The 17,292-nt window shown below is 44.7% G+C and overlaps 1 protein-coding gene across 1 annotated transcript; it reads right to left on the bottom strand.

The window, feature by feature from the left end:
• Positions 1-8,682: 8,682 nt before the first annotated feature.
• On the bottom strand, positions 8,683-10,851 carry LOC148378006 (janus kinase and microtubule-interacting protein 3-like). Its single transcript, XM_088368054.1, has 6 exons — positions 10,798-10,851; positions 10,613-10,711; positions 10,286-10,519; positions 10,100-10,165; positions 9,526-10,038; positions 8,683-9,446 (listed from the first exon to the last, which is right to left on the bottom strand). Exons 2-5 carry the CDS (start codon positions 10,700-10,702, stop codon positions 9,910-9,912), a joined length of 519 nt encoding a protein of 172 aa, XP_088224180.1. The 5' UTR covers positions 10,703-10,711; positions 10,798-10,851; the 3' UTR covers positions 8,683-9,446; positions 9,526-9,909.
• Positions 10,852-17,292: the final 6,441 nt, after the last annotated feature.

The following is a 17,292-nucleotide window of genomic DNA, read 5'->3' as shown; positions in this document are numbered from 1 at the left end:
AAAATCGACGGCACAAAATGGGCAGACTTTACTTGTTTGAAAAGGACTGGTTACAAGACAGACTTTTTTAATTTATTTAATGGGAAGAAGACTTATTTAGTTTAATTGATCTATTTTTGTTCCCTGCCAAAATTCGATTTGCTGCAATTCCAAATTTCCAAAGTGAATGAAGGAAAGAAGTCGTTTAAATTATGATTTTGTTTAAATACTAGGCATAGACACAAAATCTACGGCACAAAATGGGCAGACTTTACTTGTTTGAAGAGGACTGGTTACAAGACAGACTTTTCTGATTTATTTAATGGGAAGAGGACTTATTTAGTTTATTTAATCTATTTTTGTTCCCTGGCAAAATTGGATTTGCTGAAATTGTATTTTGCCAAATCTCGATTTGAGACCTGATAGGAAGTATTAAACGCTTAGTTAAATCAATACAAGTTGGTAATAAGAGCGAGTAATGTTGGTTGAACCGATGAATGAAGGTTGAAAGCAATTTAAATTATGACTTTGTATAAATACTAGATATTAACAGAACATCTACTGCGCAAAATGGGCAGAGTTTACTTGTTTGAGAAGGAGTGGCTTATTCAAAACTAAGATTTATGTAATCTGTTTGTTCCCAGGCAAAATTGGATGTGATGCAATTCCAAATTTCACCACATGATGGTGCCCAATTTTGACTTCATAGGACATATTAAACACTTAGCTTGTTATTATGTTCAAGGTAATCAGATTTGTTTATCATTCTAATGGCCTCTTCAAAACTATTCTGGATTACTACTTTGGATCTATTCTACATTACTTGGCAACAACATACTCTGTAACAGATTAGGCAGTATAATCACATATGTTAACTTGAGAGTGCCCACACTCAATCTACTTATCGTGATGTGTTAAATCAATTACTGTTAGACATTATTTGTCTGATAATCTACCAAATCTTTGAATTGAAGAATTTGTGATTTAATTAATAGCTTGTTCAGGGTAATCAGACTTGTATATAATTCTAATGGCCTTCTTTTGAAAACTATTCTGAATTACAACTTTGGATCTTATATTACTTTGCAACAATCTACTCGGTGACAGATTAGGCAGTATAATCACATATGTTAACTTCAGTGCCCACACTGTATTTATTTATGGTTATTTGTTAAATCAAGTACTGTTAGACATGAAATAGGAAGTGTTTAACATAAATGTTATGGCTACTCACCATTGTAGCTCGCTCCTGGTCAATGATACGAGCCTCTTCTTGCAGTGGAAAACTTGCAGCCAACAAACACCGTGGAACCTAAAGGAATGAAATTAAACATTAACATTTCGCCTCGACCAATTTTCACACGTACAACGCAACGCGGCTACACTTCTGCTATTACAAACGTAAATCTCCTTAAACACAATGAGTGTTACTTACCGTGTACGCTCTAGACGGTCCAGTTGCAAGCAGAAAATAAAGATATTTCTGTTGATAATCGTCGCTGCTCAGTGGCTCACGGCCATCGCGCCAACAGATTTGAATTTTGGCGGAGGTTCGGGCAATTACGTCATATCCGCGGCATTTGACTGCGACGTAATACCCGCTTATCTGAAACGGCAGTTAAAAGTAGAGTTACATCAAGTTTTCTTGGAACCTAAACGAATGAAAGAAAACTATCATTTGGCCACAACCAACATTCACAGATACAACACAACGTGCGGGGTTGAGGTTAAAGATTGAGTGAAGGGCCCTCGTTTTAAACTACTGTTTTGAAAAGGAGTGGGAACAAGTAAGACGTATTTAATTTATTTAATGGGAAGTAGTAAGACTTATTAAATTTATTTAATCTACTTTTCTTCCCAGGCAAAATTTGATGTGCTGCAATTCCAAATTTCCAAAGTGAATGAAGGAATGAAGTCCTTTAAATTATGATTTTGTATAAATACTAGGCATTAACACAAAATCGACGGCACAAAATGGGCAGACTTTACTTGTTTGAAAAGGACTGGTTACAAGACAGACTTTTTTAATTTATTTAATGGGAAGAAGACTTATTTAGTTTAATTGATCTATTTTTGTTCCCTGCCAAAATTCGATTTGCTGCAATTCCAAATTTCCAAAGTGAATGAAGGAAAGAAGTCGTTTAAATTATGATTTTGTTTAAATACTAGGCATAGACACAAAATCTACGGCACAAAATGGGCAGACTTTACTTGTTTGAAGAGGACTGGTTACAAGACAGACTTTTCTGATTTATTTAATGGGAAGAGGACTTATTTAGTTTATTTAATCTATTTTTGTTCCCTGGCAAAATTGGATTTGCTGAAATTGTATTTTGCCAAATCTCGATTTGAGACCTGATAGGAAGTATTAAACGCTTAGTTAAATCAATACAAGTTGGTAATAAGAGCGAGTAATGTTGGTTGAACCGATGAATGAAGGTTGAAAGCAATTTAAATTATGACTTTGTATAAATACTAGATATTAACAGAACATCTACTGCGCAAAATGGGCAGAGTTTACTTGTTTGAGAAGGAGTGGCTTATTCAAAACTAAGATTTATGTAATCTGTTTGTTCCCAGGCAAAATTGGATGTGATGCAATTCCAAATTTCACCACATGATGGTGCCCAATTTTGACTTCATAGGACATATTAAACACTTAGCTTGTTATTATGTTCAAGGTAATCAGATTTGTTTATCATTCTAATGGCCTCTTCAAAACTATTCTGGATTACTACTTTGGATCTATTCTACATTACTTGGCAACAACATACTCTGTAACAGATTAGGCAGTATAATCACATATGTTAACTTGAGAGTGCCCACACTCAATCTACTTATCGTGATGTGTTAAATCAATTACTGTTAGACATTATTTGTCTGATAATCTACCAAATCTTTGAATTGAAGAATTTGTGATTTAATTAATAGCTTGTTCAGGGTAATCAGACTTGTATATAATTCTAATGGCCTTCTTTTGAAAACTATTCTGAATTACAACTTTGGATCTTATATTACTTTGCAACAATCTACTCGGTGACAGATTAGGCAGTATAATCACATATGTTAACTTCAGTGCCCACACTGTATTTATTTATGGTTATTTGTTAAATCAAGTACTGTTAGACATGAAATAGGAAGTGTTTAACATAAATGTTATGGCTACTCACCATTGTAGCTCGCTCCTGGTCAATGATACGAGCCTCTTCTTGCAGTGGAAAACTTGCAGCCAACAAACACCGTGGAACCTAAAGGAATGAAATTAAACATTAACATTTCGCCTCGACCAATTTTCACACGTACAACGCAACGCGGCTACACTTCTGCTATTACAAACGTAAATCTCCTTAAACACAATGAGTGTTACTTACCGTGTACGCTCTAGACGGTCCAGTTGCAAGCAGAAAATAAAGATATTTCTGTTGATAATCGTCGCTGCTCAGTGGCTCACGGCCATCGCGCCAACAGATTTGAATTTTGGCGGAGGTTCGGGCAATTACGTCATATCCGCGGCATTTGACTGCGACGTAATACCCGCTTATCTGAAACGGCAGTTAAAAGTAGAGTTACATCAAGTTTTCTTGGAACCTAAACGAATGAAAGAAAACTATCATTTGGCCACAACCAACATTCACAGATACAACACAACGTGCGGGGTTGAGGTTAAAGATTGAGTGAAGGGCCCTCGTTTTAAACTACTGTTTTGAAAAGGAGTGGGAACAAGTAAGACGTATTTAATTTATTTAATGGGAAGTAGTAAGACTTATTAAATTTATTTAATCTACTTTTCTTCCCAGGCAAAATTTGATGTGCTGCAATTCCAAATTTCCAAAGTGAATGAAGGAATGAAGTCCTTTAAATTATGATTTTGTATAAATACTAGGCATTAACACAAAATCGACGGCACAAAATGGGCAGACTTTACTTGTTTGAAAAGGACTGGTTACAAGACAGACTTTTTTAATTTATTTAATGGGAAGAAGACTTATTTAGTTTAATTGATCTATTTTTGTTCCCTGCCAAAATTCGATTTGCTGCAATTCCAAATTTCCAAAGTGAATGAAGGAAAGGAGTCGTTTAAATTATGATTTTGTTTAAATACTAGGCATAGACACAAAATCTACGGCACAAAATGGGCAGACTTTACTTGTTTGAAGAGGACTGGTTACAAGACAGACTTTTCTGATTTATTTAATGGGAAGAGGACTTATTTAGTTTATTTAATCTATTTTTGTTCCCTGGCAAAATTGGATTTGCTGAAATTGTATTTTGCCAAATCTCGATTTGAGACCTGATAGGAAGTATTAAACGCTTAGTTAAATCAATACAAGTTGGTAATAAGAGCGAGTAATGTTGGTTGAACCGATGAATGAAGGTTGAAAGCAATTTAAATTATGACTTTGTATAAATACTAGATATTAACAGAACATCTACTGCGCAAAATGGGCAGAGTTTACTTGTTTGAGAAGGAGTGGCTTATTCAAAACTAAGATTTATGTAATCTGTTTGTTCCCAGGCAAAATTGGATGTGATGCAATTCCAAATTTCACCACATGATGGTGCCCAATTTTGACTTCATAGGACATATTAAACACTTAGCTTGTTATTATGTTCAAGGTAATCAGATTTGTTTATCATTCTAATGGCCTCTTCAAAACTATTCTGGATTACTACTTTGGATCTATTCTACATTACTTGGCAACAACATACTCTGTAACAGATTAGGCAGTATAATCACATATGTTAACTTGAGAGTGCCCACACTCAATCTACTTATCGTGATGTGTTAAATCAATTACTGTTAGACATTATTTGTCTGATAATCTACCAAATCTTTGAATTGAAGAATTTGTGATTTAATTAATAGCTTGTTCAGGGTAATCAGACTTGTATATAATTCTAATGGCCTTCTTTTGAAAACTATTCTGAATTACAACTTTGGATCTTATATTACTTTGCAACAATCTACTCGGTGACAGATTAGGCAGTATAATCACATATGTTAACTTCAGTGCCCACACTGTATTTATTTATGGTTATTTGTTAAATCAAGTACTGTTAGACATGAAATAGGAAGTGTTTAACATAAATGTTATGGCTACTCACCATTGTAGCTCGCTCCTGGTCAATGATACGAGCCTCTTCTTGCAGTGGAAAACTTGCAGCCAACAAACACCGTGGAACCTAAAGGAATGAAATTAAACATTAACATTTCGCCTCGACCAATTTTCACACGTACAACGCAACGCGGCTACACTTCTGCTATTACAAACGTAAATCTCCTTAAACACAATGAGTGTTACTTACCGTGTACGCTCTAGACGGTCCAGTTGCAAGCAGAAAATAAAGATATTTCTGTTGATAATCGTCGCTGCTCAGTGGCTCACGGCCATCGCGCCAACAGATTTGAATTTTGGCGGAGGTTCGGGCAATTACGTCATATCCGCGGCATTTGACTGCGACGTAATACCCGCTTATCTGAAACGGCAGTTAAAAGTAGAGTTACATCAAGTTTTCTTGGAACCTAAACGAATGAAAGAAAACTATCATTTGGCCACAACCAACATTCACAGATACAACACAACGTGCGGGGTTGAGGTTAAAGATTGAGTGAAGGGCCCTCGTTTTAAACTACTGTTTTGAAAAGGAGTGGGAACAAGTAAGACGTATTTAATTTATTTAATGGGAAGTAGTAAGACTTATTAAATTTATTTAATCTACTTTTCTTCCCAGGCAAAATTTGATGTGCTGCAATTCCAAATTTCCAAAGTGAATGAAGGAATGAAGTCCTTTAAATTATGATTTTGTATAAATACTAGGCATTAACACAAAATCGACGGCACAAAATGGGCAGACTTTACTTGTTTGAAAAGGACTGGTTACAAGACAGACTTTTTTAATTTATTTAATGGGAAGAAGACTTATTTAGTTTAATTGATCTATTTTTGTTCCCTGCCAAAATTCGATTTGCTGCAATTCCAAATTTCCAAAGTGAATGAAGGAAAGAAGTCGTTTAAATTATGATTTTGTTTAAATACTAGGCATAGACACAAAATCTACGGCACAAAATGGGCAGACTTTACTTGTTTGAAGAGGACTGGTTACAAGACAGACTTTTCTGATTTATTTAATGGGAAGAGGACTTATTTAGTTTATTTAATCTATTTTTGTTCCCTGGCAAAATTGGATTTGCTGAAATTGTATTTTGCCAAATCTCGATTTGAGACCTGATAGGAAGTATTAAACGCTTAGTTAAATCAATACAAGTTGGTAATAAGAGCGAGTAATGTTGGTTGAACCGATGAATGAAGGTTGAAAGCAATTTAAATTATGACTTTGTATAAATACTAGATATTAACAGAACATCTACTGCGCAAAATGGGCAGAGTTTACTTGTTTGAGAAGGAGTGGCTTATTCAAAACTAAGATTTATGTAATCTGTTTGTTCCCAGGCAAAATTGGATGTGATGCAATTCCAAATTTCACCACATGATGGTGCCCAATTTTGACTTCATAGGACATATTAAACACTTAGCTTGTTATTATGTTCAAGGTAATCAGATTTGTTTATCATTCTAATGGCCTCTTCAAAACTATTCTGGATTACTACTTTGGATCTATTCTACATTACTTGGCAACAACATACTCTGTAACAGATTAGGCAGTATAATCACATATGTTAACTTGAGAGTGCCCACACTCAATCTACTTATCGTGATGTGTTAAATCAATTACTGTTAGACATTATTTGTCTGATAATCTACCAAATCTTTGAATTGAAGAATTTGTGATTTAATTAATAGCTTGTTCAGGGTAATCAGACTTGTATATAATTCTAATGGCCTTCTTTTGAAAACTATTCTGAATTACAACTTTGGATCTTATATTACTTTGCAACAATCTACTCGGTGACAGATTAGGCAGTATAATCACATATGTTAACTTCAGTGCCCACACTGTATTTATTTATGGTTATTTGTTAAATCAAGTACTGTTAGACATGAAATAGGAAGTGTTTAACATAAATGTTATGGCTACTCACCATTGTAGCTCGCTCCTGGTCAATGATATGAGCCTCTTCTTGCAGTGGAAAACTTGCAGCCAACAAACACCGTGGAACCTAAAGGAATGAAATTAAACATTAACATTTCGCCCGGACCAACATTCACACGTACAACGCAACGCGGCTACACTTCTGCTATTACAAACGTAAATCTCCTTAAACACAACGAGTGTTACTTACCGTGTACGCTCTAGGCAAAATTGGATGTGATGCAATTCCAAATCTATCTGAAACGGCAGTTAAAAGTAGAGTTACATCAAGTTTTCTTTTTTAATCAACACAATCATTTACAACCGTTGACCAGAAAGAATCGTCGAAATTCGACGTCCCCCACAAACGCCACGCTCACTCGCTTTTCAGGGCAACAAAAGTACTTCTTTTTAAAAACGATGAGTTGTACTTACCGTGTACGCTCTGGACGGTCCAGTTGCAAGCAGAAAATAAAAATATTTCTCTTGTTAGTCGTATGTTACCATCCGCTGTGTCTTTGTCAACATCGCCGCCATTTTCCTACTTCCTGCTGCGAGCCACGCCCACGGATTTAAATTTGGGCGGAAGCTCTTTCCATTGGCGTCATTTTCGCGTATAGCAAATCCGATTGGTTGGGAAGGGGGCACGGTTATGCAGCCGAGGGGTCCTGTGATCGGTGGGATGTAAAGTAGGCGTCGACGTCACGTCCGCGTCACGTGACCACGACGTGGCAGACGTCATATAGCAACCGCTGTTTTGTTTAGTAGACTTACAGTTGTTATGCATTGACATAATGGCGCACACACCAAATAGATTTAAATAAATTAAATAATTCTTCTGCCCACTCTCTTTTAAACAAGTTAACTCTCCCCGCGGATTTGAATTCCGGCGAAAGTTACGCCCATCGACGTCACGTATGTCACGTGACCACGACGTGGCAGATGTCATATAGCAACCGCTGTTTTGTTTAGTAGATTTACAGTTGTTATGCATTGGCATAATGGTGTGCACTCAAAATAGATTTAAATAAATTAAATATTTCTTCTGCCTACTCCCTTTTAAACAAGTTAACTCTGCCCACGTCCATTGACGTCTTGTCTGCGTCACGTGACCACGACGTAGCGACGTCATATAGTAACCGCTGTTTTGACCAGTAGACTTAGTTATTATGCGTTGACATAATGGCGCACTGGTTAGCATGGCCACCTCTTAAGCATGATGATGCGGGTTCGACGCCTGATCAATGTTAGCATGGAGTGAGCTGAAGTGCATGGCGCTGAAGATTTGAATCTTTGAAATGCGCTGAGGTCTGACATATCAGGCAGAATGGTTTGCCATCACGTTCAACAAAAAATAGAAACTTTCCCACTCTGATTAAAACGTCCTGTGTTCATCTACGTATTTTCGTTTTGCTGTGCATCTTTTCCCTGCCATTTCGAGAGCCCAATTGACACTCATAGTTTAAAGAAATGTGTTTGCCCATCCTACTTTGTGGAATTTCACCACATGCGCTTTTGACCAAAATACCAAATTGAACTCAAGTGAAGCCAACACGCACAACCCCCCCCCCCCCCCCCACACACACACACACACACACACACAAATGTTGATATGAACATAAAAGAGCCGCATGCGGTTCGGGAGTTGCGGCTTGGCCAAACCTGTACTATACAACTTTATTTGTATAAAATTTTCACAACAGCTGTCACACAAACAAAGCGGGAAAAACCGAAGACGTGCGTGTTCCGCCCACGCTGGATTTATTTGCACCTTTGAAAAGACACCGTATTGCCGCAGATGTGGCAAAGAGTACTTTTGGGCATCTGAGACGGAAGGATGTCCAAAGCATCACGTCACCTGCTCTGGTAGGCATGGTGGTGGGACGTTGAGGTCAACCGCTTTGGGGTTGGCTGACTCTTTGATCGCAGGATGCCACACACTTGAAGACAGAAGCAGAAAAGCAGAGCTAAATGCAAAATGTACTCACCGGTGACTCCAATTTTTTTCCCCCCTGAAGAAACAGCTGGACGGGTGGCCCCGGCTGGCCAGTGGGACTCTTGTTATTCTGACCCTTTTTAGTGCGCGTTTGGGGCAACAACCGTTTTTTGTGGCGCTCTCTTCTGGTTCAAAAGTGCCCTGCATGTGAATTTGCTTTTCCTGCCTTCTGATTGGATGAGCGCCGGTGTGACGCGGTGCCTCTGTCACCGTGGCGGGGGGTATACGTTGGCATCGGAGCGTCTGCCAACGTCTGAGACCGGCTGGCAGTGTATCGGAGGTGTCGAGTGCGGTGCCGCTGGAGCTCACTCACCAGCTGGTGTTAGGGCCACAGAATGAAGGCCAAGGAGAAGAATAGAAAGAGAAACAGAAACTTCTCCTCCAATTGTTTGATTTGTCTCTTCTGAGCTTCGATGAATTCTTTCAGCTCTTTGTTCCTCTAGGACGGACAAATGGAAAGTGGCATTCAAAAGCCAGTAAGCGTGCAAGTAAGTGCCGGGCTGGCTTTGGGCCCTTACCTGTTGCGCGCTGTGCAGCAGATCCATTCTCTCTTGGAGGATGCAAGCGTCGCGCTCCCTCAACTCGCACATCAGGGCTCGCTTCCATTGGTCCACGGCGCTCCTAAGCTCTTCTCTCTGATCCGCCGTCAGCACGTCATTCACGCCAGCGTGGCTGGCTTTTTCGCCGTCCGTGGCGGGGCAGTCCCGCTGCGGTAGCGCCTCGTACAACATGGCCTCCAGCTCCAGGATCCTCTGGGCCGCAATCCTCGTCCATCAGTGGTCCGGCGGGAGATTTGAGGGCGGCTTACCTTATGAGCCTGGTCCATGGAACACTTCCTGAAGTCCAACTCTTCATCCAGGTAGCCCTTCTGCTTGCAGAACATATCCTAGCACAGCTCAAGGTCAGAATTGTTGGGGCACATTGCCGGAGTTCCCCTTGGCTGATGTCGCGTGTCTGTCTACCTTCTCACTTTCAATGTCCAACATCTTCTGTTGAAGTGCTGACTTGGTCACTTTGATGTATTCTAACCACTGAGGAAAGGCTGCTGTCACATAAGCAGAATGCGAGAGCGTGCGTGGACGTGCGCGTTACCTTCTCGGCTAGGGTGAGAAGGGTCCTGGCGTGAATCACGACCACCTGCTCCTCGTTGGTGAGATTCTGCAAGAGCCCAAAGGCACAGCGTCAACAAGCTTCTTTCAGCGCAAAGCCTTCCAAAAGTCACATTTGAGCCGCCGAGTCTCGTGGAGTGCGAACATAAGGAGTTCGACATACACTTACGGCGTTATAGCCCAGGATGTCCAGCTTCTTCATCAGATCACTGATGACGATGTCCGGGGGAAAGGCGCAAGGAGCAATGTAAGGTGTTCTGGGACCTCGGGTTAAGGTTAGGGTTGCGAGGGACGCCTTACGTACGCTCACGCCCTCGGCCTCGCAGTAGATCTGCAAAGGGCTGAGGCCGTCTGGGAAACGGACTTGCAGAAACTTCAAGACGGGGGAGCGCCACTCCCTCTCCTGAAAGGCAGAGGCATGCATCCGTCCGTCCGTCCGTCCGTCCGTCCGTCCGTCACATCTCTGGCCTCAACACGCTTGTGCGAGTCTTCCCACCTCCAGCTCCAGGATGCGGAACTCAAGCAGTTCGTTTTGGTCTCGGATATCCTGGATGTGCTCTTTCAGACGCGCTTCTTCCGCCTCCATCCGCCTGACCTGAAAAGACAGTCAGACCTCATCTGCGGGGCTTCCCGACAGGTGTGACGCCAAGCGACTCCGCCCAGCGCCTTTCTTTCCGTCACCTTTTCGGCCAACTGCTGATTGCTCTGACGCAGCAGCTGCTTCTCCTCCACCCACTTGACATTCTAGAAGAGACAAACGCGTGGACAGCTTTGGAATGTTGTGTCATTTTCATCCACAAATTCTTTGGTTGACTGGAAAATGACATTTGCTTTTCTCCGCATTTTCCCAGCCACGTTCGGGGGGGGGGGGGGGGGGGTTGGTCCAGTAATGCCAGACGGATGAGTGACTGAAGAATGTAGCTATTTTGTCTGAGAAAAAGGTGTGCTCATTGATGAGCTTACCTGTCCTTGTTGCTTCAGCGCTGACTCCAGATCTGCTACTCTGCTTTGATAGTGACCCATTTCTACCATCAGCTTTTCTCTGGTCTGAAAGGAGGAGGAGGGAGGCTCCTCCTCCTCCTTTCAGACCAGAGAACACCCGAGGCTGGGTGAGAACGGGGAGGCTGCGACCCGGCCGGGGGTTGCGGGAAGGGGCGCCACCTTGATCTCCTTCTCGGCGTCGTAGTCCCCTTTCGCTGGTCTGGGCTAGCAGAGCGTAGGCTCGTTGCAGCGCTTGATATTCTTGCGTCAGCTGGCGGTAGCGAAGCTCCGCCTCTTCATGCACACACCAATGCAACACAGCACTAGTACCAGAATCAGTCAGACCGGCGACAAAGCACCCGCGACGCAAAGACGAGTCCGATTCCAGGCTGAAGAGGAATGTTTGGTGCCAATACGCTGGCAGAAATGGCGGGCTACCTCTTCGGGTTCCGTGTCGGGGGTTCTGTCGGTGTGAAAAGACAAGGACGATCCGTCCGAGTCCACCAACACGTCTTCGTCGTAGCCGTAAAATGTTTCGATGACCTGCGGGCGCGGAAGCAAACATCTCTCTGAACAAACTGAAGCGACACCTCACGATGAATCGACGAGAGGAACGATAGCGAGAAAAAGGCCATTTCATCTTGCGCAACACCAAGCAGCCGCAAACAAACAGACTCACCTTGCAGGACCTCACGCTTTGTTCCTCCTCAGAGATTCTCGACGTCGGTATCGTAGCAGCAAATCTCTCTCCTGTCGACACAAATAATCCGCCTTTGAGATTCTTTGGATGCAAAGGGAACGAACGGCTCCGGCGCAGAAACAAACGCGACTCACAATGACATTTCTGACATGAGCTCCTGTCTCCAGAGCCTGAAAAACACGTCACCGGCGATGATTGGAGGGACGCTCGTCTTTTCCAAAAGTGACAACTACAGGGTGTGTCAGGGTTTTCCAGATTATCTTTATCGTATCATTGTGTTGCTTTGACTTTGACTGCGACCTGTAATAAATAATATTATTTATCCCTTATTTATCCCTATCGCTTATCCCTTCCTACACAAAGTCGTAAAACACCCCTTGCTATGTTTTGACTAGAGGTCAAGGGCTTCCTCTATTCAATCCACTCTTACACCCACCCTGTTTCTCTTAATTAAAATGCTCGTGCAGGAGCCGAGAGTCAGACTTCATTCGTACAACGGATGGACTCTCCACCTGCAGGTGTCCAAAAGAACTTACTTGTCTCCCGTGTGGTTCTTGCAAAATAAGTTGGAGCGAGCGCAACTCTAACAGGGTGCATTTTGCCACTAGCTGCCTACGGACAATGACGTCGCGCTCGCGGCTCATGGTTGACGGGCTGAGCAGCCGGGCAAGTCCGTCGTTTTCAGCGCACAGCGAGTGGCAAAGGCGCTGACAAAACGGGAGCTTTGAGCTGCTGAAAACGGCAAAACAAGTCTAAAGCGTGTTCAAACGCGTGCGCACAATGCTCCTGCTTGAAAGGTCGGAATTTAAGGGGCCAATTTTTTGGATGGCGGCCGCCGGCCAAGCTTTGGACGGAAAAGGTTTCCTGGCGACAGCGAGCGAGCGCGGCGCTGCCGTACGTGCACCGAGTCGCCTGCCTGAAGACCTTGGACAAGTCGTCGATGATGTGCCGCTGCTCCACAACTTGAAGGAACTCCATTTCACCGTCCTGCTGGCCGCAACCGCGGTCCAGGTCATTGAGCGAACTAGGCCTTCTCTGTGGAACACAAATGCAGTGGACTCTGTTGGCACGCCGCCGTTGTCCGCGTCGACTTACCAAGCTTGCCATCTCCTCGTTCTCCTGGGTGACAAAGCGCACTTTGTTTTCAAGGCGACACAGCACCAGCGAGAGTTCTTCATTCTTCCTGCTCAGGCGTTTGTTTTTGTACAGGAGTGGCAGAAACTGGCTTTCTGTTTCTCTCAGTCGCTTTAGCTGCAAGCATGAAGTGCGGGATGTGAAAGACGCACAACACGCGGGCCAGAACGTATCCATTCCTTTTGCATCGGTTTGAACGGAATCGTGGCTTTGGCTCCCAATAAAAGACATCTACCAGGCAACCGACTCGCCGCGCCGCTCAACTAATAAGCAAGCGCAATGGGTGCCTCGCTGGATGGCGCGCATCAAACGTAGCGCAAACCTTCAAGCGTGCCGTCAATAAATTACCAGTTCATTGCGCTCTTCAGAAAGTAGGGCGTTTCGATCCTCCAGTTTCCTGATGACTGCGCTGAGCTCAGCGATTTTCAGATGAAACCGTCGCGTGTCCCGATCCTCCTGAGACTGAAAACGCCCCGCAACACACACACACAAGCACTCGTTCAAAGTTCAAAACTGTTTTTGTGCTACCTTCCTCCAGCAACGAACTAAGTCATGCGTACTGCAAGTGTGTGATGAGGTGGCTTACGCAATGAAGAGGATTGCTAGTAGCGGCGTTGACCCCACTTCCAGGGTAGTTTAGGCCCGCCCTTTGGGAATCCCTCAGGGCAGCGATCTGCTGCTCGGCAGCCTGAGTCTGCAGCTGAAGGCGGTGGACGTGGCCGGCCCCAGGGCTTCATCCAAAACACTAACCGCTCTGTCTTTCAGCTTGATCTCATCCGTCTGGATGTACAAACGGGGAGCGCTCAGGCAGGCGGGCAAACTCATTTGCCAGAATTGTGACAAAAACAAAGAGAGCAACCGGCCAATTTTTTTCTTGAATCGACTAGAACACCTTTGCTGTGACAAAAGCGAAGCGAGCAACCGGACATTTTCTTCTTGTGAAATAGAATAGAATAGAATGCCTTAGGTGTCATTGCACTGCAGGTATACAACGAAATTGGGAACATAGCCACGCACCGCGCATCTGATCAGTCCTACCAGTCGGCGGATCTCCCTCTCGCAGTCTCTCTTGGTTCGGCTCAGCTCCTCCCGATGCTGGTGATGAGCCGATCGGAGCTCGGCCGCTCGGGACTGCCAGGCCTGCTGGGCCGCTGCCAGGGCTTCTTCCGCGCTCCTGGTGGAGGCGACACCCCTCGGTCTCCCGACACCGCCGCGTCTCGTCCACCTCCGCCAGCAAAGCGCCCCCCCTCCTCACCTGAGCAGACATTGCGCCACACCGGGCCGTTGAGACCGCAACGGAGCGCCGCGACGCTTACTGGGGACAAGCTACACAATACGGTAGCGGCCGCATCGAAGCCCGACGTGGCGTGCGGATAGTCAGACACGGATAGAGCGGATCACCTTGTCCATGGAGCCGTCCCTCAGGCTGAGGACCAAGGCATTCAGTCGCTGGATCTCTCCATCTTTGATTTTGATCACTCTCATCAGCTCCATTTCATGCTGCCGCAGTAATGTCTCCCTGGTAATGGCTAACTCTTTCTGCTTCTCCTCATGGAGTTTGCTTTTGAGTTCCGTCATGGCGGCGGTGGCACGGTGGTGCTCCGCCCGCAGGTCCTGACTTCTCTCTCTCTCCAGACAGCTGACCTGACATGACTTAGACTTAGACAAACTTTATTGTCATCTTGTCTGCACATGGTGCATACAAAACGAAATTCCGTTGCATACGTCTTACAACAAAGTAGTGATATTGCAGTTGAATAGAAGTAACATATCCTATGAAAATATATATATATACATATATACTATATATATATATATATATATATATATTAAAAATAAGTATAAAGTGCAGCAGTGATAATTATGCAATAGTGCAAGTAGGCAAAACAGTATTCAAGAGTGTGCAGAGGAATGCTAAACCATGTATTAAACTTCTATTTAAAGGGTTTATACAAGTTCAGTAAAGTTGGTAGTGCGAGATAGTGCAAGATAGAGGTCCGTAGTGTCATAAAGTACAGTTCTGTGAATGTGTGATGCAGAGTTCAGTTTAGAGCTCAACAGTTCTAGTGTTCAACAGTCTGATGACAGCAGGGAAAAAGCTGTTGCAGAACCTGGTGGACCTGCAGCGGATGCTGCAAACCTCTTCCCAGAGGGCAGCAGGGAGAACAGTCCATGGTGGGGGTGTGATGGGTCATTGATGATGTTACGGGCACGGGACATGCAGCGCTGAGATGAAATGTCCTGAATGGAGGGAAGAGGAGCCCCTATGATCCTCTCTGCTGTCCTCACCACTCTCCTCACGTTCTTCCAATCGGAGGCGGTGCAGCCTCCACACCACACAGAGAGACAGCTTGTCAGAATGCTCTCTATGGTGCTCCTGTAGAACGTCCTCATGATGGGTGGGGGCAGGTGGGCTCTCCTCATCCTCCGCAGGAAGTACAAGCGCTTCTGTGCCCTCTTGACCAGTGCCGTAGTGTTCATAGTCCAGGTGAGGTCTTCTGTGATGTGGACCCCCAGGAATTTGGTGGTGCTGACCACCTCCACAGCTGAGCTGTTGATGATCAGTGGAGCGTGGTGAGGCTGTTTTTTCCTGAAGTCGACGATGATCTCCTTCATCTTCTCCTCATTCAGGATCAGGCTGTTTTCTCTGCACCAGCCCACCAGCTGCTCCACCTCCTCTCTGTAGTCCAGGTCGTTGTTGTCTCTGATGAGCCCCACCACCGTTGTGTCGTCTGCTGACTTCACGATGTGATTGGTGGTGAACCTGAGGACGCAGTCGTGTGTCATCAGGGTGCACAGCAGGGGGCTCAGGACGCAGCCCTGAAGGGAGCCTGTGCTGAGGGTGATGACATCAGAGGTGTTCTGTCCGACCCGGACTGACTGAGGTCTGTTGGTGAGGAAGTCTAGCAGCCAGTTGCGAAGGGGGGTGTTGAAGCCCAGGTGTTCCAATTTTCCTACCAGATGCTGTGGGATGATGGTGTTAAACGCTGAGCTGAAGTCCAGGAACAGCCTCCGCACATGGGTGTTCTTCTCCTCCAGGTGAGCCAGGCTCAGGTGAAGAACGGAGGAGATGGCGTCCTGAGTGGAGCGGTTTTGCCGGTCGGCAAACTGGAACGGGTCAAATAATAGGGGGAGTCTGGAAACGATGTGACCTTTAAGCAGCCTTTCGAAGCACTTCATCATAACCGGAGTCAGTGCAACAGGCCGGTAATCATTAAATGAGGTGATTTGAGGTTTCTTCGGCACCGGAATGATGGAGGCAGTCTTAAAGCACGCCGGCACTGTGGCTTGGCCCAGCGAGGTGTTAAAAATGTCTGTGATGACCCCAGCCAGATGACTTGCACATTCCCTGAACACACGCCCAGGAATGTTGTCGGGGCCAGGGGCCTTACAGGGGTTGACTCTCCTCAGGGTCTTCAACACATCGGCGGAGTCAAGGCAGAGTACCTCCTCTTCCTGATGGGGGACAGTTTTAACTGCTGGAGTGCCGTTTAGTGCCTCGAACCTCCCAAAGAAGTTATTTAGACCATTTAGAAAGTCAGCATCAACTACACCCACCGGGGGGGGGGAGGGTGAGTTGTAGTCTGTAATCGCCCGTATGCCTTGCCACATACTCCTGATGTTTTTGACGTCGTGGAAACGATCCTGAAATTTTCGACTGCGGTCTCGCTTCGCTATCCTGATGGCACGGTTCAAGTTGGCTCTCGCTGTCCTCAGTGTCTCCTTGTCGCCAGACTTGAAGGCAGAGTTCCGCGCTCGTAGCGTTTGACGTACCTCCTCAGTCATCCAGGGTCGTTGGTTGCCCCGGGTGATGATATTCTTAGTGGTGCTGACGTCCTCGGTGCATTTGTTGATGTAGGCTGACACAGTCATGGCACACGCATGTCTAATCTACATCGGGAAAACTGGGAGGGAGGGAGGCAGGCAGGGAGGCAGGCAGGGAGGCAGGCAGGGAGGCAGGCAGTGTCTGTCTGTTGAGGTTTTCACCTTGTTCTTCTCCTGCTGAAGTTCTAACTGGACGTCCATCAGTTTGGTTCTCAGCTCGTCATTGGCGGCCTGAAGGGCGTCCGTTCGCTCCGCCTTGGCCCGCCCTGCCGGAGCTCGTTTGGACATCTCTTACTCGAGTCTCGCCCGGTCGTCAGTCAGAGATCACAACATTTGTACCTGGAGAGCACAAACGCAGCGCTGTTTTCCACTGGCTTCGAACTCAACTTCAATCGGTACCGTAACTTACAACATCATAAACATAGAACTAGCTTGACTTATTCATTGAATAAATGCATTTGGTTCTTCAAAACTGCATCACGCAACATAGCGTGACCGAGACGGCCGTTATCCACCTGCGTGAAGTTATTTGGTGA

Source organism: Syngnathus floridae, unplaced genomic scaffold (genome assembly GCF_059516105.1).
Source record: "Syngnathus floridae isolate MCC-2025c unplaced genomic scaffold, RoL_Sflo_1.0 HiC_scaffold_69, whole genome shotgun sequence".
NCBI lineage: Eukaryota > Metazoa > Chordata > Actinopteri > Syngnathiformes > Syngnathidae > Syngnathus > Syngnathus floridae.
This window is presented reverse-complemented; position numbering and strand designations above follow the sequence as displayed.